This window comes from Orycteropus afer, unplaced genomic scaffold (assembly GCF_000298275.1).
Source record: "Orycteropus afer afer isolate SDZICR_OR568_19922 unplaced genomic scaffold, OryAfe1.0 scaffold00713, whole genome shotgun sequence".
Lineage (NCBI taxonomy): Eukaryota > Metazoa > Chordata > Mammalia > Tubulidentata > Orycteropodidae > Orycteropus > Orycteropus afer.
The window spans coordinates 725,187-748,108 of NW_006922300.1; the positions used below are offsets into that span (position 1 = coordinate 725,187).

Here is a 22,922-nt window from a genome sequence, read left to right on the forward strand (position 1 = left end):
GTCTCAGACACACCTCCCTCCTCCTCCTCCTCCGCAGGGGCGTGCCCTGCTACACTCCGCCCGGTGTCCTACCCGTGCTCACCTGTCCCACTGTGAAATGCCGTCGTGGGATCCACCTGGCCCTGCTGGGGGCAACCCAAGAGCCTCCTGCTGTTAGAGCCCCAGGCTGGAGGGTGGGCAGGGAGTCTCTCCCCAGAGGCACCCTAGGCCCCCCACCAAAATACTCTAAGACAGAGGGGTGGCCAGATAGCATTTTCCATGGCAGGTTTTTACTGAGGGAACTGAGGGAGGCTCCCCGGCCTGAGGACTGAGGGGCCAGGAAAGGCACACAGCGGCAGTGGGGTCCCCCCTCCCTGCGAGGGCCGGCTCGGCACAGGCAGTGCCACTGGCAGACCCCTCTTTGGCACTGAGCTGGGGACACTGGTTCCCTCCCTCCCAGCAGCTGGCAGTGTAGCCTAGTGGGGCAGTGGGGCCCGGGGCGGTGCTCTGGCAGGAGGCTCACGTTGGCGACCAGGGCAGATACAAACAGGGAATCCAATAAATTAGGTTTTGGGGTGAGGGACCAAGAGGGACAGAGCTCCTCGCTCGTCATGCTCGCCGGCACTGCTTCTCTGAAGGGCTGTGTGAGGCGGTACCGGCCTGCCCCGTCCAGTTTTCTCTCTGTCTAAGGTCCCCACTGGCTATTTCTAGGGCAGGAGGGGCACCCGCAGGGCTCTAGCCACGGCTGGCCACCCCAGGTGGCGGTGATAAAGGAATAGAACACAGGGTCTTCGAGGGACACAAGGGTGGATGGAATGGGGACTTGAGTCAGGCTCGGCACAGACGCAGGCTGGGTCCTGCTCACCCCTGCCTGGTCACTGGCACTAGTGTGGGGGCAGGGCTGAGGAAACACAAAGGGCTTGACCACTCTAACAGGTCACCATTAGCGGAGGCGGGCTGGGCCCCACGGGCCTTGCAGGGGATCATTTGCTGGAAGGAGATGGCCAGGCCTTTCTTCCGAGGCATCGGGGTGGAGGCGAACGGCCAGTCTTGTGGTCAGCAGTCAGGCGCACTCCCGGTGGGCACCGCCCAGGGAGCTGGGCTGGGGGAAGGACACGTGAGCTCGCTGGCCTGGGAGGAGGGGAGAGGCGCGAGGGGCTGCGGGGGTGAGTGCTGCTCTTTCCTTCATGTGATCCGAGAGCTCAGGGGAGGGGAGGGGCCGAGGGCCCAGAGCCCAGGCATCCCCTCAGGTGGTGGCACCTGGGGCGAGCCCAGGGCCTGCCAGGCGGGCGGCCGGGGGCTGCCCGGGGACCGCAGACTCCCCCAGGATCTGGCAGAGCTCCTGCAGGCGCCTCTGCATCTTGGGGATACCCGCCAACTGCTGCTCGAGTCGCTGCTTCTCCTCGGTCAGGCTCAGGCGGGCCGCTGAGTCCAGCTTCTGGAACTTCCAGCCGCCCTCCCCGTCAAACTGCAGCAGGTGGGTGTGGTACTTCCTGGTCAGGAGATGGGTGATGGGGACCGCCGCCAGACCAGTGCTGCAGGGCGCTCCCGCCCCACCCCGGGGGGGCCACCTACCACAGGGAGGGGCGGTGGGTGATGGAGAGCAGGGCAATGCCTGCGTCCTTGGCCGCCTGGAAGATCCTGCCTTCCACGTCAATGCTGACGGCGCTGGTGCACTCGTCCAGGAGGGCATACTTGGGCCTGGGGGTGAAGGGAGCCCCAGGTCAGCCTCCAGGCCTCTAGTCGCAGCTGCCTTCCCTCGCCAGGCGCCCGCTAGGCCCACTCGCCCTGGGCAGCTCCCAGGGCCCCCACTGGTCCCGCTCACCTGTGGTAGAACATCCGAGCCATGGCGACCCTCTGCTTCTCCCCGCCCGACAGCACGTCCTTCCAGTCACACACGGCCTCCCAACCTGTGGAGAGGGGCCACCGGCTCACTCCTCGCAGGGCAGGGTATGGGCCAAGCCCACAGGTGTGGGGGCGGCAAGAGGGGGCCCAGGCTTCCCTTGGGTGTGCCCCCACCAGTAGAGGCAAAGACTGGAGCTTCGGAAAAAGCCTGCAGCCCGATGCTTCTGCTGCCCGGTGCTGCCCCCAGGCCAGGCGGACACAGGCCGGTCAAGCCCATGAGCAAGTGGGGGAGTGGGATGGTCTGCCAGGACATGTGGCAGAAAGGGCCCCTGGCTGCCTCCTAGTCACGCTCCTCCTACAGGGTGAGAAGTTTTGGCAGCTTGCCTTGTGGTGAGGTGTGACCACGTGACTAAATTCTGGCAATGGGATGTAATGCACAGCTTCCAGAACTTTCCTTAAAAGACAGATGCCATACACCCTTTGCTCCTGCCCTCCTTCTCCTCCTTCCCCCATCCGACTGTCTGGAATAGGGATGTGATGTCTGCAGCAGCCATCTTGGAGCACGAAGTGACTTCGGGCATGGAGGCCACATGTACCAGAGTAACTCAGAGGCCTTCACAAGACAGGGCCACTACCCACCAACCCTGGCCTGCCTCTCTCAGGACCTTAACATCACAGTGAAATACATTTGTGAGTGACTGAAGCCACAGTGACCCCAATCCTCATTGGTCCCGGTGGTTGGCCACAGGCCCTGGGTCTTCAGGGGTGCCACTCCAGGTGAGGATGGTGGCTGGAGCTAAAGTGGTGTGGCCAGGGCAGGGGAAGCCAGGTTGTGGCTTCTGCATAACTATGGCAACTAGGGTGGCAACGGGCCCGTCCAATGATGGGAAAACACCCCAGACTGCTTCCTGCAACTCCCCTTCCCACTGCAGGTGCCAAGGTGCAGTGACAGGCCCTTCCAGGGGATGCGCTAGCCCATGCCACTCTCAGACCTGCTCTCAACTCCTGACCCTGTGGTGGCCTGGCCCTCACTGTCGTCATTGTTATGTGCCATTGAGTCGTCTCCGACTCACAGCGACCCCTCCTTGGGTTTCCAAGGCAGTATCTCTACAGAAGTAGATTGCCCAATCTTCCTTCCAAGGAGCGGCTAGGGGGTTTGAACCACCAGTCTTCTGGTTAGCAGTCAAGTGCCTTAGGCACTACACCACCAGATTTTAGGGCTACCAAAACCAAAAACCCACTGCCATGGAGTCGATTCCGACCCACAGCACCCCTAGAGGACAGAGTGGAACTGCCCCACAGGGCCTCCAAGGCTGTCAATGTGCTGACTGCCTCATCTTTCTCCCATGGAATGGCTAGTAGATTCAAACTACCGACCTTTCTGGTTAGCAGCCAAGTGCTTTAACCACTATGCCACCAGAGCTCCCTGCCGTGGGACTACAGATTCCCTAAAGCTCAGAGGCCCAGCCAGACTCCTGCTCTTGCCTCTAGCCTGTTCCTCCCTCTCATGGCCTCCATCGCCTCAGGGTTGGCCAGCCCAGGCGCTGCCAGCAAGTTGGGCACACTCTGCCCTGAGGCCCATTCACCAACGCTGGCCCTCGGCTCGCTCCTCACTGCCTCCCTGCTGTCCTCTGGCCCCAGGTACGGCGATGCTGACCGGGAGAACAGCCACGCTCGCCACTGGGCCCAGCTGGCTCTCCACAGTCTGGCCTGTCCCCACCGCCCAGGCCTCAGTCTCGGGCTGCTCTGCTCTTTATTCTTTCTCTGCCACGGGAGAGGCCTTGGGGACACAGGTCATGCTGTCCTCTTTGAGCCATGACCTGGGTGGCCTCTCACACCCTCCCTCCTCCTCCCCTGGGCAGCACGTACCCATCCTGTCTCGGGTCACCTGTCCCCTCCCGGAGCACTTTGGACTCCTGGGCACGTGGGTGAGCTCTGTGCACCACCGCTGAGAGGGAGAGGCCAGGGGTGGGAGTGGGGACAAAGGGCGGCAGGTCACAGGGACGCTGCGATGGGCTGGCGGCCACCCTCCTACCTCCTTCACGCTGCAGGATATGACGCAGGTGCACAATGTCCAGGATGGCCTCCAGGTCCCGATCTGAGAAGCCCTTCCTGCGCATGTCCTCCACCGAGTCAGGGTAGATGACCTGCTCCCGCAGGGTGCCCAGGGACATGTAGGGCCTGCGGGGAGGCTGAGGGTCCACCAGGGCAAGGGCCAGCCCTCCCTGCTGACCCTGGGGGTGAAGCGGGCCCTGCCACGAAGCATTTGAGGGAGTGTACACACACATGTGCAGGCACACACATACACACACGTGTGCATGCACACACGTGCATGGGTGTGCACGCATCCCCATGCACGCCAAATACATACCACACACGTGCATACACACCATATATACTATACGCACACACGTGCACACACACCACATGCACACATCTACCACACATGGGAGCACACACACCGCACACGTACATATGCATGTATGCACACACATTTGCGCTCCCCCACATGCATGCCACCCAAAACATACCACACGTGTGCATACACATCACACACCACACACAACGTGCACACACATACCACACATGTGCACATGCACATACACACCCCACCCCATGCACACCACACAAAACATACATAGCACACATGTGCACAGGCACACTGCACACAACTCACATGTATATACCATACACAGGACCATACACACATGTATACATGCACACATGCACACACACATAGCACACACGACTCACTCACCTCACGTGCATCCACAGCCCATGCACACACGCTCATACCACTTGCACACACATAGGCCTGACTTGCACACACACACACAGGCACATCACACACATGTGACCGCCCCAGGAAAGCAGGGGAGAGGAGGGAGGGAGGAGGTCCCCCAGCTCAGCTCCCTCCAGGGTGTCCTGACATTCGCTCCCAAGGCACTGACTTTTTGTCACTGGCTTGTGTCTGCTGTAAGCCAGCTTGGCCTCCAGCACGTGAAAGGTGGTAGTGGGTAAGGGCGACTCTGCTTCCTGGCTGTGACTGGCCCCCTGGCCTCCCGCAGCCTGCTCCGGCCGGCCTCCCCAGCACCCCTCACCTCTGGGGGACGTAGAACATGCGCTGGGGCGGGGGCTTGTAGAGCACCCCGCTGTACGCCGGCCACAGCCCGCCCAGAATCCGGAACAAGGAGCTCTTGCCGCAGCCGTTGGGGCCCGTGATCAACAGGTGCATGCCCTCCTCCACCTGCAGGGACGGCAGGCAGCCCTGGGTCCGGGGGCATGGGCCGCCTGCCATCTGCCGTCCCACCACCTCCCGGGGCTTGTCCACCAAGGCCTCCTCTCTTGGCAAGAGGTGGCAGGGGCCTGGGGGGCATCCCAGAAGATGGACAAATGGCCCCACCAGAGCTGCTCTCTGAGGGGTGTGTCCCCGAGAAAGGCCCAATCCCCTCACAGCTTCCAGCGGCCGGCCAGAGGGGTCAGGGAGCTGGCAGAAGAAGGAATGGCTGCCTCCCCCCACTGCCACCCCACCCGGCCCCACCCTCACTCCACTGTGGCTCCACCATGCCCAGACGCCTAGCTGGGACCCCAAGCAGGTCCCAGCTTAGTGGGTGGCTTAGTGAGTGGGCCAGGGATTCCTTTCCCTGGAAAGCCCATCGGGTGCCTGAGCACCCTCCCCAGGGGGTCCAGCTGCTGGCTTGGCACACAGGCCCCACGTGGGGCCTTCTCAAAGCAGGTGGGCCAAGCTCCCAAGCTGCCCCCCAGGCCGGGCAGGAGGGGCCCAGGGCGGGGGAGCTGCCATCTCTCCCACCACCAGTTGGGCTTTTGTGAAGGTGTGTGTGTGTGGGGACCTTCTGCGGAGGGGCGTGTGTGTGTGTGTGTGTGTGTGTGTGAGAGAGAGAGAGAGAGAGAGAGAGAGAGAGACCTTCTGCAGGAGGGTGTATGTCTGTGTGTGTGTGTGCGCGTGCATGCGTGACCCTCGGCCAATCCTGGTAATCACTGGGCTCTTTTATTAGTCCTGACTCCGCTGCCCCAGAACTAAGTCAAACGCATGTTGGTGTCTCACCTTGACCTTGGCCCACCTGCCACGTATATCTGGAGGCAGTGGCTACCGGGAGCATAGGCAGGCCTACCTGTCTGGATGCCAAGGGCTGGTGCTTGGAAACATTACAGGCAGGTGCCTGGGCTGCCCCGCCTGCCCCCAGCACATGGCCCTTCCCGGACAGCAGTTGTCTACCTACCCTGATGTTAAGGCTGGCTACCACCACCTCTCCCGTGGGTGTGATGATGGGGATGTTCTCACAGATAATGCCCTGCTCCACATCCACCACTTGGCCTGGAGAAGAGACATGAGGGAGGGAGGCCGTCATTCCCAGAAAGGGGGTTCCGTGTGCCCCTGTACTGCCCCTCCCTGGCTCCCCCAGGTGCTAGTGTGTCCCCCACCATGCAGCCGCTTCTCTGGGCTTCTAGAACCCAAGGCACCAAGTCTCATCTGCTACCCTGCAGCCCCCCTTCCCACATCAGCTAAAGGTGGTACCAGATTCTGGGCCCTCTTTGCTGTTGCCCACTTTCTCTGTCACTGACTAGCTAGACAACCTCGTCTGTGCTTGCACACAGCCAAAGCTCTCTCAGACCATGCGGGTGGGTGAGTGATGCTACGTACAGGAGCCATACCCCCTTCTTCGGCAAAGAGAGATATAGATCACGGCACCCAGAAGGAACACGGTGGATCAGCAAGTTGGGGCGGCAACCACCCTGACCAATGACTCTCACCGGAAACCTTCCCTACAGCCCAGCTCAATGCAGGGGAAGTCCTCCCAGACCCTGCCAGCCAGCCCTTCCCTCCCGAGTGGACCGAGATGGGGTGGGGGTGCTATACCCCAAGTGTCCAAGCTGAGGCAGGGGCCACTGGGGGGCCAGGACAAGAAGAGGCACTCTGGGGATGGGAATTCTCACCTCGGATCTTTAGGGGCCCCTCCACACGGACACCATGCCTCACAACAGCCCCAGAATCCCCCGGGGCATCCTCAGGCTCCCCAGGCCTCTTGAAACGACAGTGCTGGACATCTTCGAAGACCTGGAACATCTCATGGACCCGGGCTGTATAGCCAGCCAGCTCTGTCACCTGTGAGGAGGGCCACCCTGGCTCAGTCTGCGCTGGCGAGAAGAGGGGCCTGGGGGGGGCAGGGGGAGGGCCGGGGGTACCTCCTTGTATGATGACATGATGCGCTCGATAGCATCCGCAGCAGCCGTGAGGAGGTTGCGGGCGATGGTGAAGGCTTCGGTGCGCTCACTCACCAGCTCCTCCTCTCTCTTCTCCAAGGCAGCCTTCTTCACTGCCTCTGAGTCTACTGAGGGCAAAGAAGGAGGGGAGAAGCCTAGATGAAGGAAAGTCCAGAAAGAGCCACTAAGGGGGAAAGAACAGTCCTTCAACATGTGGTACTGGGACAACTGGACCTCTAAGTACAACAGGGGGAAATGAGACCCCTACCTCACACCTTACACAAAGATTAACTCAAAATGGATTATAGACGGAAATGTAAGAGCTAAGATTGTAAAAGTCTTAGGAGAAAGCAGAGAAGCAAATCTTCATGACCATGAATTTCACAATGATTTCTTAGATTGGACACCAAATTTACAAACAACTGAAGGAAAAATGGATAAATTGTACTTCACAAAAATGGAAAGCTTTTGTTTCAAAGGACACCATCAGTAAAGTAAAAAGAAAGCCCACAGACTGGGAGAAAATATTTGCAAAGCATACATCTGATGAGGCTCTATCATCCAGAATATATGAAGAACTCATACAACTCAACAATAAAAAGACAACCCAATTAAAAAGTGGGCAAAGCATGTGAACAGACATCTTTCCAAAGAATATATACAAATGGCCAATAAGCACATGAAAAGCAGTTCACCATTAGTCATTCTACCACACCACCCGCTGCCACCAAATGAATTCCAACTCCCAGTGACCCTAGAGGTTTCCAAGGCTGTCAGTCTTTACAGAAGCAGACTGCCACATCTTTCTCCCACAGAGCAGCTGGTAGGTTTGAACCACTCTTGGCACACAGGCTATGAAAGCAACAAGAGTCTGACATTTGACCTGCTGATCTTGGAGTCATCAGCCTCCAAAGCCACCAGCCTGCTGTACCGTCTGCCAGTCTTGGGTTTGTCAGCCCCTGTAGCTTCATGAGTCAGGAGAAGCCGAGATCAGCAGGCAATGCAGCAGCCCACTGACCTTCTGGTTAGGAGCTCAATGCTTTAAACACTGTGCCATCAAAGCTCCATATCAGTCATTACCAAAACCAAAAACCCACTGCCATTGAGTCGATTCTGACTCATAGTGACCCCCACTGGGTTTCCGAGGCTGTAAATCTTTCCAGAAATAGATTGCCTCATCTTCTTCCCACAGAGCAGCTGGTGGGTTTAAACTGCCGACCTCCTGGTTAGCAAACAGATGCCTTACCCACTATGCCACCAGAGGTCCTTACATTAGATGATGAGCTAGATGCAGGACCAAGTTAATACGTTTCTACCCTCTAGTTAATGGTTTTCCGATGACTGGATGGGGCTACGCAAGTGTGAGGTGATGTGGCCCACCAGGAGGAGTGAACAGCTTGCTACCAATGTGAGTAAGGGGCGTGGCTTCATTTTGTAGGTGGTGGTGGTGGTGTCGTGCCGTCAAGTTGGCTCCGACTCACAGTGACCCTGTGTAGGACAGAACAAAACACTGCCCGGTGCTGGGCCAGCCTCCCAATCCTTGCTACCCCTGAACCCATCGGTGCAGCCACTGTCACCAGTCCATCTCGTTGAGGGCCTTCCCCACCCCAAATAAATTTGAATAATTGAAAATAAATAAAATTTATAAAATAAAATCCATGCTCCAGGACTTCTTCCTTTAACACCATTGGTTCTTGATCATGTGCTACCTCCTGAAATGACTGAACAGCAACCAATTATTTTTGGTATAGTGACTCTGTGTTCCTTCCATCTTCTTTTGATGCTTCCTACGTCAGTCAGTATTTTGCCCATAGAATCATTCAGTATTGCAATTCAAGGCTCGAATTTTTCTTCAGTTCCTTCAGGTTGAAAAATGCTGAGCATATTCTTCCCTTATGATCCTCTAACTCCAGTTCTTTGCTGATCTCAGCATTGTTGCTTTCATAGCCTGTGTGCCAAGAGTCTGACATTTGACCTGCTGATCTTGGAGTCATCAGCCTCCAAAGCCACCAGCCTGCTTGCTGTACCATCTGCCAGTCTTGGGTTTGTCAGCCCCTGTAGCTTCATGAGTCAGGAGAAGCCCCAAGCTTGATGTCTGAACCATGGGCTTGGGACTTGCCAGCTTCTACAACTATGTGAGCCATTTCCCTGAGATAATTTTTTTTCTCACTCTCTCCATATACATATATGTGAGTGTATGTGTGTCTACACATACATATATGTACATACATTGCAGCAGATTTGTCCAGTGCATATGTTGTCTGATTTCCTGCCTGCTGTCTTCACTGGCATATATCTAAAAGCTTCACTGGTTTTACTTCTCTAGAGAACCCAGCCTAAGACACCAACCAACTGGAAGAGATCCATATTTGTGCCCACTCCAAAGAAAGGTGATCCAACAGAATGCAGAAATTATTGAACCACATCATTAATATCACACACAAGTAAAGTTTTGTGGAAAATAATTCAAAAAGAGTTTCAGCAGCACATTGACAGGGAACTGCCAGAAATTTAAGCCAGATTCAGAAGAGGATGTGGAGTAAGGGATATTATTGCTGATGTCATATGGATCTTGGCTAAATGCAGAGAATACCAGAAAGATGTTTACCTGTGTTTTACTGACTATGTAAAAGCATTCAACTGTGTGGATCATAAAAAATTATGGATAACATTGCAAAGAATGGAAATTCCAGAACACTTAATTGTGCTCATGAGAAACCGGTACATAGACCAAAAGGCAATTGTTCAAAGAGAACAAGGGGATACTGTGTGGTTTAAAATCTGAAAAGGTGTGCATCAGGGTTGTATCTTTCCACTATACTTAGTCAATCTGTACGCTGAGCAAATAATCCAAGATGCTGGATTATATGAAGAAGAACATGGCATCAGGATTGGAGGGAGACTCATTAACAACCTACAATAGGCAGATGGCACAGCCTTGCTTGCTGAAAGCAAAGAAGAATTAAAACACTTACTGGTGAAGATCCAAGACTACAGTCTTCAATATGGATTAGACTACAACATAAAGAAAATGAAAATCCTCATAACTGGACCAATAAGCAACATCATGCTAAATGGAGGAAAGATTGAAGTTGTCAAGGATTTCATTTTACTCAGATCCGCAATCAATGCTCACGGAAGCAGCAGGCAGGAAATCAGACGTCATACTGCACAGACGTCATACTGCACTGCACACATCTGCTGCAAAAGACCTCTTTAAAGTGTTAAAGAGCAAAGATGTCACTTTAAAGACTAAGGTGTGCCTAACTCAAGCCGTGGCATGCTCAATTACCTCACAGACAAGCAAAAGCAGGAGAATTAATAAGGAAGACTGAAGAAGAATTGATGCTTTTGAATTATGGTGTTGGTGAGGAATACTGAATACACCATGGACAGACAGAAGAATGAACAAATCTGTCCTGGAAGAAGTACAGCCAGAATCTCCTTAGAAGCAAGGATGATGAGACTTTGTCTTATATACTTTGGACATGCTATGAAGAGGAACAAGTTTCTGAGGAAGGACATCATGCTTGGTTAAGTAGAGGGTCAGCGAAAAGGAGGAAGACCCTTAATGAGATGAACTGACACAGTGGCTGCAACTATGGGCTCCAACACAGCAAGGACTGTGAGGACGGCACAGGTCCAGGGAGTGTTTCGTTCTGTTGTATGGAGGGTCGCTATGTGTCAGACCCAAGTCGATGGTACCTAACAAGTAAAACAACATGACAGAATAGTATGAACAACTGTATGGCAACAAACTAGATAATCGAGATGAAATGGACAAACTCTTAGAAGCACACAACCTACCCAAACTAGCTCAAGAGGAAACAGAAAGTTTCAGCAGACCCATAATAAGTGAAGAGACCAACTGAGTAATCAAAAATCTCTCCCTCCCCACCCAAAAAATGTTCTGGACCAGATGGGAGGTGCTCTGGTTATGCAGTGATTAAGGCACTTGGCTTCTCACCACAAGGTTGGCGGTTCAAACCCACCAGCTGCTCCACAGGAGAAGGATGAAGCAATCTGCTTCTGTAATTATTTACAGCCATAGAAACCCTATGGAGCAGTTTTACTCTTTATGAGTTGGAATTGACTCGATGGCAATGGGTTTGGGTGTGACTTGATGGCTTCACTGGGGAATTCTACCAAACATTTAGAGAAGAATCAACATGAATACTGTTTAAATTCTTCCAGAAGATAAAGGAAGGAAGGAATAACCCCTGATACATTCTAAGAAACAAACATAACCCTGATACCAACTAGACAAAAGACACTACCGGCCATATCTCTTGTGAATATAGACATAAAAACCCTCCACAAAATACCAGTGAACAGAATCCAACAGTATCTTAAATGAATCCCATACTGTGACCAAGTGGGATTTATTACAGAAAGGCAGGGATGGTTCAACATTAGAAAAATCATCAATATAATACACCACATCAGGAGAACAAAGGGAAAGAACCATAGGATCATCTCTATGGATGCAGAAAAAGCATCTGATAAAATCCAACACATTTCATAATGAAAACCCTAAAGCAGATTTGAACATAAGGTAGGTTCCTCAGATACGATTCAGGGCATATATGAAAAGTCAACAGCCAGGATTATACCTAATAGAGAAAGACTGAAAAGGGTGACCAGCTCTCACAACTTCTACTCAATATTGTATTAGAAGTCCTAGCCAGAGCAATAAGACAAGAAATTGAAGTATCCAGATAGGAAAAGAAAAAATAAAATTATCTATTAGCAGATGATATGACCCTACACATCGGAAGGAAGGTTGGGCAATCCTACTTCCGTAGTGATACTGCCTCGGAAACCCAAGGAGGGGTCGCTATGAGTCGGGGCCGACTCGATGGCACATAACAACAACAACAACAACAACATGACCCTACATATAGAAAATCCCAGAGTCCACAAGAAAACTACTAGAGCTCATAGAGGAATTTAGCAAAGTTGCAGAGCACAAAGTCAACAACCAACCATTGGGTGAGTTTCTATGAGCAATGAGAAATTTGAAAGGAAAATTGGCCCATTTACAGTAACATCTAAGAGAATGAAACAACCAGGAATAAATCTAACCAGGGATGTGAAGGGCTTATACAGTGAAAACTATCAAACCCTGCTGAAAGAGATTAAAGAAGACTTAAATAAATGGAAAGATGGTCCATGTTCATGGATTGGAAGACTTACTATTGGTATAATGTCAATATTATCCAAAGTGATATATAGGTTCAGTACAATCCCAATCAAAATTCCAGTAGCTTTCTTTACAGAAATAGAAAAACCAGTCCTCAACTTTATATGGAAGAGCAAAACAAACCCACTGCCAACGTGTCGCTTCCGACTCATAGCCACCCCCACAGGACTTCCAAGGCTGTGAATCTTGACAGAAGCAGACTGCCTCATCTTCCTCAAAGCAACACTGAAGGAGAAGAACAAAGTAGGAGGACTCACATTTCCTAATTTTAAAACATACTATACAGCTACAAGCCACCAGCTGCTCTGCTGTCCTATAGGGTCACCATGAACCAGAATGAATTTGCGGGCAGTGGGTTTGTTTTTTGTTTGTTGTTGTTGTTGTTATGACTCATAACAACCCCTCCTTGGGTTTCCGAGGCAGTATCACTATGGAATTAGATTGCCCCATCTTCCTTCTGAGGAGTGGCTGGCGGGTTTGAACCGCCAACCTTTTGGTTAGCAGTCAAGTGCCTTAGGCACTATGCTATCAGAGCTCCTAAAAACCATCTTGATTACAACTACAGCAGTCCAAACAGCCTGGTACTAGCATAACAATAGACACATAGAGCAATGGGATAGAATTTCAAACCCACACATCCATGGTCAACCGATTTTGACAAGGGTGCGAAGTCTGTTCGATGGTGAAAGAAAGAAGTGTCTTCAATAGGTGGTATTGGGACAAATGGATCTCCACATGCAGAAGAATAAAACAGGACCCTTGCCTCACACCATACACAACACCACATTCAAAATGGACCAAGACCTAAATGTACAAACAAAAACCATACAATTAATAGAAGAACGAGCAGGGGCAATGCTGTCAGGCTGAGCTTTCAACAACAGATTACGTAATAGACTAACAAACAGCAAAAGCACAAAACAAACACATGAAACCGCATAAAAATAGCAAACATCTGCTCATTTAAGAGACTTTACTGAAACAGTGAAAAGACAAGTTATCAACTGGGAGATTATCTCCAGAAACCATATATCCAACAGGACTCCAATAATCTACATATGTCTAAAACTTCAGCAACTCAGCAAGAAAAAGACAGAGAACTCATAAAATGGACAAAGGACTTGAATAGACAGTCCACCAAGGAGGGCATTCAAATGGCCACCAAACACATGAAAAGACACTCAGCATCATTAGCCATCAGAGAGATGCCAATCAAAACCACAATGACATACCATTTCACTCCCACTAGGATGCCTAAGGGAGCCCTGGAGGACAGGGATTAAAGTGTTCAGGCTGCAAGCCAAAAGGTCAGTGGTTGGAGCTACCACCTACTCTGCAGGAGAAAGGTGTGGCAGTCCGCTTCGGTGAAGATTTACAATCTTGGAAACGCTGTGGGTCACTTGTACTCTGTCCTATAGGGATGCTATGGGTTGGAATCCACTTGATGGCAGTGCGTTTGGTTTTTGTTTTGGATGGCGAAGATGGAAACAAATAAACAGAGGGTGTCGGGATATTAGAACCCTTACCCATTGCTGATGTGACCGCAAAATGGTCCAGCTGTTGTGGCAAATAGTGTGGCGGTTTTTCAAAAAGCTGAAAACAGCAATTCCCACATGACCTGGCCATTCCTCTCCTAGGCACGCACCCCAAAGACTTGAGAGCAGGGACTCACACCGCGCCCTGTCCACCCCTGTCCACCACAGCACCATTCACAACAGGCAAAAGGTAGAAACACCCTTATGCCGTCAGCAGACAATGGAGAGACTGAACGTGTTCCGCAACACGTGCTCAGCCAGCAGGAGAAATGGAAAAAGCAAGTCTTGAGCCATGCTACAGTGTGGACGGAGCTGAAAGACACGATGCTGAACGACATAAGCCGATCACAGGACAAATGTCGTATGACCTCACTTATGTAAAAAGACAAAAAAATGCAGCACAGAATTTCTAATTCTCAAGGACTCTTGACTCCCTGGAGCCATGGAGAGTAGAGGAACCCCTGAAACGATTGCCCTGAGATCATCTTTAAACCTTAAACCAAAACCAGCCCTTGAAGTCTTCTTGAAACCAAACAACAGTCCAGCCTCTAGTGAAGAAGCCTGTCGGGGCACTGTGCTCCTTTGAGGTCTGTCTCCATGGGGTCAGACTGACCACAGCAGCTCGAAAGATCCGACAGGATGCTTAGAGGGCAGTGAGCTTATGTTAAGGGCGGAGGAACGACTCAGAAAAAGGGGGGGAGTGGACACGTGACGCGACGAATGCCAAGGCCACTCACCGTATGTGGACAAACGGCGGATTGGTATATTTTTGCTGTGGAGATTCTCACCGCCAACAACAGCATCGATAAAATTTCAGAGAAAAAAGAGCCTCCGGCCACTGGCTTCGTTCCTGGACACGAGCCGCTCCCTGCACGGGCCCCTCCCTCCACCCTGCAGCCAGCCTCTCCTAGGATCATCCTACCTGGACCTGCCACACCAAGTCTCTCAAAGGCAAGTGTCCCACTTTCTGCCCCTCAGCTGCTGCCCCCACGTCCCCCTTGGCCCCTCCTTCTTTGACTCAGTGACAACATCCATTCCTGGTGCCTGTTTTCTCCTCAGGACCCTGCTCATGTCTTCACTGGCTTTTCCAATCCAGCCTCGACCACACGGTCCCTCACTTCATCCCTTTATCATCCAGGGCCTTGACTCTTCAGGCCTTGGAGCCCCAGAGCAGTAGGGTTTTTACACAAGGAATGTTTTTACACAAGGAATGTTTTTACACAAGGAATGTTCAGGAAATGCAATGGGAAGCAAGGAACAGGCCAACTCCAAGGGTTCTGGGGTGTGGACAAGTGAGTAGTGCCTGTTCTTATGGGGCACGGCCAGCTCTCCAGTGGGGAGGTTCCGAGGGAGACCAGCCGGGGAGGGACAGGGAAGTCAGCTCAGGGCAGGCAACCCACAGAGCAGGGAGGAAAGAAGACCAAACAGCAGACAGAGGGCCTCACATTCTGGGATGTGAGTAGTGGCGGTGGCAAGGGGTCAGTCCTATCAGTCCAACAAAGTCCTAGGCCCTCCTTGTCACCCGTCGTCAGGGACACAGCCTCCAATAGGCAAGGGGACACTCACTGTGGACAAAGGGCGAGACCTACCATCGCTGGCCCTGCTCATCTTGGCAAGTGCTGGCACTTTACTGCTCTCTGCAGGGTCCCTGGAGGTCCGGGCAGCCAAGAGCAGGGCCGTGGAGCGGGAGACCTGGCAGCCCGCCAGCCCTCACTGGCAGCAGGCATACGCCCCTGGAGTCCTGGGCCAGTGGGCTGCCAGCACGGTGCCCTCAGGACAAAGCTGAAGTCTCCCCACACTGATAAACGCCTCCTCTTCATCCCCTTGGCAAACCACTCCTGCCCGCCAGCCCACAACACTCTCAGCCTCCTTGCAGCATGTGGCACCCTCACTCGCCACCAGCCAATGGGGACAGAGCAGGGCCCAACACACAAAAGTCCCTGCCCTCACGGAGTTCACAGTCCAAGGCCGGGGGGAGAGAGATGAGAAACCAGACAGAGGTGTGCAAAAGCGGTGTGTTTGAGGGAGCAGAAGGGGGTGGTGGGCACGCTTCCCAGAGGGCTCAGCAAAGCTCAGGGAGAAGGGACCGCCCTGGTCAAGCCAGCGGCGTGTGCCAAAGCCCTGAGGCAGGAGGCCACCTGCAGCCTGGAGGCCGTACCAAGGAGGCCAGGATGGCCTCAGCAGGCAGAGGGGACAGGAGCTCGTCACCATTTGGAAGGTGACTGACTAGAAGGGCCACTAGGCAGGACTGGATCAATCGGGCCCAGCAGAGGCTCCGGGACACCCCAGGCCTTCAGGGTAGGGCGGCTGCTGCCCGCTCCAGGCTGTGATCCACCAGCGCCTGTGCCCCTGCCCCACCAAGAGGCAAGGCCACCCTTTCTGTGCAGGCCCAGTGGGATCCTTGCCCTTGGGGTGAGGTACACAGATAGGGACAGAGACAGCCGAGGGGCACGGAAGCCCAAGGTGGAGATGCCAACAGGGAGAAACTGAGAGAGACTTTGGTTTCTGGACGGAGCCAGATTGTCTACGCACATAACTGAAACCTTCTCAATAGCAAACGTCAATAAAAAGATGGAAACCGCCTCAAGGCCCATCCACGGACGAATGGATCCACAGACTACGGTCCAGACACACACAGTGGAATACTACGCAACGTTCAAAAACAACGATGAGTCTGCCGACACGGATGGAGTTAAGAGACCATGATGCTAACTTGGGTGAAGGAAAAGGTAAGGAAAGAAAGTGATAAACAAGGTTGACGGGGACAGCAGTGCCACCAGCTAGCACTGAAACCAAAGTAGAAGCAACCCCTTCTCAGATAAGGAAAAACCAAAGTTAAAAAAAAAAAAAAAGCCAGAAAACATCTTTCTGAAGCAGAGCTCTGCTTGAAGGGAGGACAGGGCTGGAAAGAGAGCAGCCGGCAGGAAGGGCCGCTTTGAAATCCTGACACAGGGATGGCGGAGGACACGCTCCGTGAGCTGGAACCTGGGCCCCGGGGGCAGGGAGCACGGGGTTTCCTCTGGTGGCGTGTAAAGAAATGCCTCTTTCTTCCCTTAGGCATCTGGGGTGCAGACGAATACGATCTCCACATCGAGGACCCCCCAGCTGCAAAATCAACGCGGAAACGGGGCCCGCCTCCCATGACCCCTGGGATCGTGGTGGTAACAAAAGCAAAAATGCGTGACACAGAAACGACTCAATAGATGGAAGGTCAGCAGAGAGGACGGAGCTGGGTTAGCTTCCCGGACCCTCAGGAGAGAAATGACAGGGTAAGGATGATGACTGGGACGCTCACTGCCGGTGAGTCGATTACGACTCACAGCACCCCCAGAGGACACCTGCATGGAAGCCAACTGCCTCATCTTTCTCCCGAGAAGCGGCTGGTGGGTTTCAACTACTGACCTTTGGGTTCACAGCTGAGTGTTTTATCCACTGCGCCACCAGCAGTCCTGATTCCATGATACAAAGAGTAGAAGAGACAAGTCAAAAAATGAGGAAATGAGACGCTCAAAACCCCAACAGGTTTGAGAAGGAATCAAACTGTCATTTTGGACAAAAGAAATGAAAAATCACTGCAGAAATAACACAGTAGAGACTCGAGGCTGTTGTGGTTGATTCCACCTCACTGCCTCCCTGCATGACCAGCAGAACTGCCTCAGGGGGTTTCCAAGGCTGTTGTCTTTACAGGAGCAGCTGCTGAGTTTGAATTGCCAAGCTTTCCGTGTGCAGCCGCGCGCTTCACTACTGAGGCACCAGGGCGCCTGTCACGGAAATTTTTCAAATTGGACACGGCTGAAGAGAAAATAGGTGAATTAGTGAGTCGAAAAAGCACCTACAGAAATTTCCCCCAATTCTGCCCTGGTGGTACCAGATGGGAAACAGTCACAGGAAACGAGGAGCCCCACACAATAGTGCCCAAGAGAGGTCTAGCATATGTGCCGCAGGAATTCCAGGAGGAGAGAGTCCAAGAGTGAAGGCGAGGCAGCACTGGAAGAAATGCTAGCCGAGAACGTTCCAGAATGCCTGGAAACCCTGAATACTCCGAGAACATTACACATCTCAAGCAAGATCCAGAAACAAGAACCCACACCCGAGCACGTCATAGGGCAACCACCGGGGAGAAGAGAAGATGCTAAAGGCACCAGAAGACGACGCAGATGACCAGAGGCCAAGGGAACCAGCTCAGGAGTGAGAAGCTAGCGAAACGCTGTCAAAGGGCTGAGAGACGACAACCGCCAACCTCGGCTTCCACGCAGCAAAAGTTTAATTTGGAGCTAAGGGTGAACGGGAGCTCTGGTGGCCTAGTGCCTAAGGCACTTGACTGCTAACCAGAAGGCTGGCAGTTCAAACCCACCAGCCACTCCTCAGAAGGAAGGTTGGGCAATCTACTTCCATAGTGATATACTGCCTCAGAAACCCAAGGAAGGGTCTCTATGAGTCGGGTCTGACTCCACGGCACATAACAACAACAGGGTGAAATAAAGACACTTTCAGACAGGAAAAGCGTGCTTCCCTCGATGAAACCGTGTAGCTGTAGAAAGTAACTGACACAAGACAAGAGGACTGAGACGCACGGAAGGAGCGGTGGCGAAGAAAGTGGCAAATGTGGGTCCGCCTCCAGCAAAGTCTCAGAACAAGGGGCCCCACCACACACCGGGGACTGGTTCTTGCAGGAGGGGGAGCCACTGACTAACCTACGCCTCTTTTGAGGAATACACGGGGACGTTTTCACAGGTCACCACTAAAGACAAAAAATAGGACGTATGCCTTCCAGACCAGGAGGGGGCCAAAGAGGGAAATGGGAAACTGAGACTGCGACCCCTGCCGCAAGGCCTCTGCCCAGGCCTCTCCCTTCACAAGCCAGGGATGGAAAAGGAAGGCCCTGAAGGCACCTTAGTCAATCAGTGCTGCTCTGCTCCTTTCAGCTTCCCCGGTCCAAGTGGCAGCGGGGACAAGGGCAGGGACACGTGAGCCACAGTGCACGTGGGTAGTCTCCTAGTCTAGGGCTTCATTCCAGGGCTTCCGAGCAGGCCATGTTTCTAGAGAACCAGTCTGAGTCGCAGGGGTAGGGGTCTGCCCAGTGTCCCAGCACTGGGGCACATTCCAGTCTCCCATTCCAGGGCTTCAAGGGACACCTCATGGTGTAGTGCCTGGGCCTGGCTGTGCGTGGCACTGTGAAGCGAAAAGGCACGAGGAGCCGACCAAAGGGCCATCTGGGCTCACCGCCCCACCCCTGCCCCAGAGCCGGGCACTCACCTGCCTCGGAGTAGCCGGTGGCAGTGATGATGGGGACAGCCACCATGAGCAGGCCTGAGGCGCTCCACACGTACTTCATGAGGAACTGCTCCAGCATGACGTACCACAGGCGCTCCAGCAGGATGAGGTTGATCTGCGAGGCCAGGTCCTGGTAGGAGAGCCGTAGCAGGGCCAGCTCCACCTGCAGGGCCACCAGAGAGCCAGCGGCTTCATGAGCATGGCCGGGCCGGGGGACAGCCCAGAGGCCCCCGGATGCTGCTTATGCTGGCCATGCCATTCGATGCTCCTGACGTTACAGGCGTCCGAGCAGGCCGTATTTACGGAGAACAGGTCTGAATCTCGGGTAAGCGTTTGCCCAACATCCCAGCAGAGGCACAACAGTGGTGACTAAGGGATTCACCCTGACCAGAGCTGGGACGCTCACCAATCCCTTCTTGGCCCCAGGCAGGGCTTCAAATCGGTTATTCCTGGTTCAGTCACGGCCAACAAAGAGAAACTGGAGTGGACTCGAATTTGTAAAATGTAGGTTTACAAGAACGATAACTGGAACGGGAAAAATTACAGGTCGACATCCTACCAGAAATGCAATCTTCCTCTTGGAAAACAAGAGCAGGATGCGCATTGCCTAGCAAACTTGGCCAGCTGAGTTGGAAACAGCATTGCCCTACTCAAACATGGCAGCCAATCATACTGTTTTGAATGGTGTGATTGTTGCCACAGTCCTGACAATAATCCAGTTTCCTGCATCAGGCTCCTGAAAGGGCTAACTACACCTCTTCTGAGTCTCCCATGCCAGGGCTTCAATTCATAATTTTTCCCATCCCACTTCCCCCAAATTTTAAAAATTTGGGTGTGTTCTTATTTCACTTTATCAGCCATGACTGAACCAGTTTGGTCCCAGGCAGCTTCTAGCCTCTGTCGAGCCCATTCTCTAGGCAATTGCTTGGGGGGCTTCCTCCCAACACCCTTCTCCTGCCCCTGACACCCAGGCACAGAGACAAACAGCAGTGTGGTGGCATCCTGGTTTTGACAACCTTGAGCCCACAGTCTCTCCCTCCCCAGGCACTGCCCCAGCAGCCTACTTCCCCGTGCTTCCTAGTGGTGAGAAACTTGTACCACATTTTCCCTCGGAACCATGGGGGTGCACCCCCGCAGCCAGCCCTTCAGCCTTGCTCCATATTGGACTGCCCCAAGCCCACTGCCACCACCTGCCATCTCAGTGTGGGGATAGGGGCTTCAGTGGGTGAGTCCTGCAGGGCCTGGAAAAGAAAGAGCAAGAGCGAGAGAGGAGAGGAAGAGGGTTCCTTGTGGCAGCAGCCGCTCAACAGACTGGGAGGCATGGAAGTCTCTGGAAGTGGTCATGGCGAGGGGGCCACTGGGTTGTGGATTTCTTGCCTCAGTACAGGGACCCTCTGGATGCCCAGCTTAGCTCCTTTGCCAAGTGCTTTCAGACCCTCCTCGCCATTTGATTCTCACACTGTCCCATTGAACGTGCTCACTGTGCAGTAGGTGGGTGAACTCCGGCAAGGCAAAGCACCTTGCCTGAGGTCCCACAGCATGGAGGTAGCAAACAGTGCTGGGATTGGCCTGAGCGTCTAGGAGAACGAGACTCTTAAATGACGCTCTCACTCACTAAGAAAAGCTTAACTTGTTCTCAAACAAATGACTCTGTGTGTGTGTATGTGCGTGAGAGAGAGAGAGAGAGAGAGAGAGAGAAATGCGCACATGTGCGCACACGTGAAGTCTCAATGAGGACAGAACGGTCAGCTGCAGAGCCTCCACTGGCCGGACACTTCTGCCCTACCTGGAGATCAGAGCCTGGGTGACCTCCTATTCACCGAAACGGGCCAAGAGGAACTCCTGCAAATGACCACACGTTTCTCCTTCCCAACCCCACCCCATCCCTCAGACTGCATCGCCTGTTCCTGAAACTAGCCAGCACCCTGGCAATCCAGACTCGTGCTGCGAGCTGGCAGCAGTGCCAGCCAGGGCTGACAATGTAGCCACGGGGGATGTGCCAAGTGCCTCACCCAAGGCCATGGCTGCGGCTGCCTGCCAAGGTGCCGCCAGCCCGCGTGCGCGTGCGGGAGTGGAGGAGTAGGTCACAGCCCAACACCACACACTTATTCCCCTGATCAGCAGCCAGGTCCTTGGCCGGGACTCCCTCTCTGTGGAGGAAGATGGGGACAAGCCATTTTGGTCTGGGACGACTCCACTCCTGGGCCGGATGCAAAGCCACCGTGTGGAGGTTGGGCCCCCGGGAGTGCACACAGGCCTTCAGGGGCTGGAGGCCACCGCGCCCCTCCCCCCCGGAGAACTGAAACCAGCGTTTCAGAGAGCAGGGCTGAGCCAGCTGCCACCTCAGGCACGAGGAAAAGGAGGGGCGAGGCGAGATCAAGGGAGCGCCAGCCGCGAGTAGCCTCGCCGTGCGCCCCCGCGGGCCGGCCGCCCAGGAAGCTGCACCGGACTGGGCGGAAGGGCGGCCACGCCAGGGGCAGGCCAACAGGAAGTGCGTCCCGCCGTGGCGGCGGCGGGTCCGTGGGAGCAGCTGTGACCCTGAGTGCCGCCACCTCCGCGCGGAGCACTGCTTGTTAAGCTCCGCGTGGGCTGAGTCATGCCCATAATGCCGGGCCGCTGGACGCGGGCCCCAGGCTGGCCTTCAAAGGGCTGAGGGGCTGGCCAGGAGGCTGCGTGTTTCGTTTGTCTTGCTCCCAGATGGCAAGAGCCGCCGTTGCCCCGGCCGGCTGCTGCAGGAGCTGGCGAGGAGCGAGCTCGGGACCTGAACCGCTAGGATCCGCAGCCCAAGGTGCCTGCCGGGAGCGCTCAGGAGGGAGGAAGCAGAAGTGGCCTGAGGCATTCAGGCGGCTGGCACCAGGCAGCCCCCAGTGGCCTTCCTGCTTCTCCATTTCTGTGGCCAAGTCTACCCGCCCAGGGTCCCACCCATCCTCAGCCCCATGTCCCCACCCCGGCCCTGCCTCCCAGTACCCCAACCTGCCCCACCTCGTGGCCCCCATAGAAGGCAATCTCCTCTGAATTGGCCACGACACGAGAGTGCATGTAGCGTAGCTCCCCCTTCCGCCGGGCCTCTTCTGCCACCAGCTCCCCAAACTTGGGGGAGAAGGCCCGCAGGATGTTGGCTGTGAGGAATACCACGAGGCCGGCGATGGCCGAGGGCCAGGCTGTGCCAGCCCCACGGGAGCGGGCTGCCCGGAGCAGGGTGTAGGAGGTCACGGCCACGTCCAACAGTGGCTTGGTCAGGTTGGAGTAGAGGTGGGCCACAGAGGCAGCAAAGGCCACCACATCCTCTGTCAGGGACTGGTCAGGGTTGCGAAGGCGCCCGTCCATGTTGCTGACTCGATAGTAGGTCTGCTGGGAGAAGTAGAGGCCATAGGCATGGGCAACAAGACGGCTGCGGAAGGAGAGGGCCAGCTGGCCCTCCAGGTAACGGATGGCACTGTTGACGAAAGTGGCAGGTAGGGCGATGAGAAGCCACTGCAGGAGCTGCCAGCCGAAGGCCCGTGGGTCCTTGCGGACGATACAGCGGGCCAACCGTCCGTCCAGGCGGGCCACGTAGACCGACAGGAAAGTGCGGCTCACCAGAGCAGCCGAGTGCAGGGCCAGCAGCCCCGTCTCCCGGCACAGGACCCGGGGGAAGAGCAGGCGCAGAAGCCACAGGAGTCGCTGCAGGAACACCCGGTTCACGCTGGCCTTGGCCTCCTGCAGGGGCTGCCCCACCGGCCCCAGGGTTCCCCTGGCGGGAGCCAGACACTGCCGCACCAAGGGGTAGAGTTTGTGGGCTCCATAGGCGGTGAGAGCCAGGACCACAGCTGTGCGTTTCAGCGTGGTCACCCTCGAAGGCCGAGGGGTGGAGAGCACCGGCA

General features: G+C 54.4%; 1 protein-coding gene across 1 annotated transcript in view; it reads right to left on the bottom strand.

The window, feature by feature from the left end:
- Positions 1 to 1,042: 1,042 nt before the first annotated feature.
- The window catches only part of ABCD1 (ATP binding cassette subfamily D member 1), a 23,652-nt gene continuing 1,772 nt past the window's right edge, over positions 1,043 to 22,922 (bottom strand). Inside the window, exons 3-13 of the mRNA XM_007957199.1 lie at positions 22,042 to 22,921; positions 19,042 to 19,222; positions 7,030 to 7,172; positions 6,781 to 6,949; positions 6,066 to 6,160; positions 4,926 to 5,071; positions 3,860 to 4,005; positions 1,805 to 1,889; positions 1,555 to 1,680; positions 1,240 to 1,472; positions 1,043 to 1,110 (exon numbers count right to left, since the gene is read on the bottom strand). Of these exons, the coding sequence (XP_007955390.1) occupies positions 1,043 to 1,110; positions 1,240 to 1,472; positions 1,555 to 1,680; positions 1,805 to 1,889; positions 3,860 to 4,005; positions 4,926 to 5,071; positions 6,066 to 6,160; positions 6,781 to 6,949; positions 7,030 to 7,172; positions 19,042 to 19,222; positions 22,042 to 22,921 (2,272 nt within the window). The remainder of the gene's footprint in view (positions 1,111 to 1,239; positions 1,473 to 1,554; positions 1,681 to 1,804; positions 1,890 to 3,859; positions 4,006 to 4,925; positions 5,072 to 6,065; positions 6,161 to 6,780; positions 6,950 to 7,029; positions 7,173 to 19,041; positions 19,223 to 22,041; position 22,922) is intronic.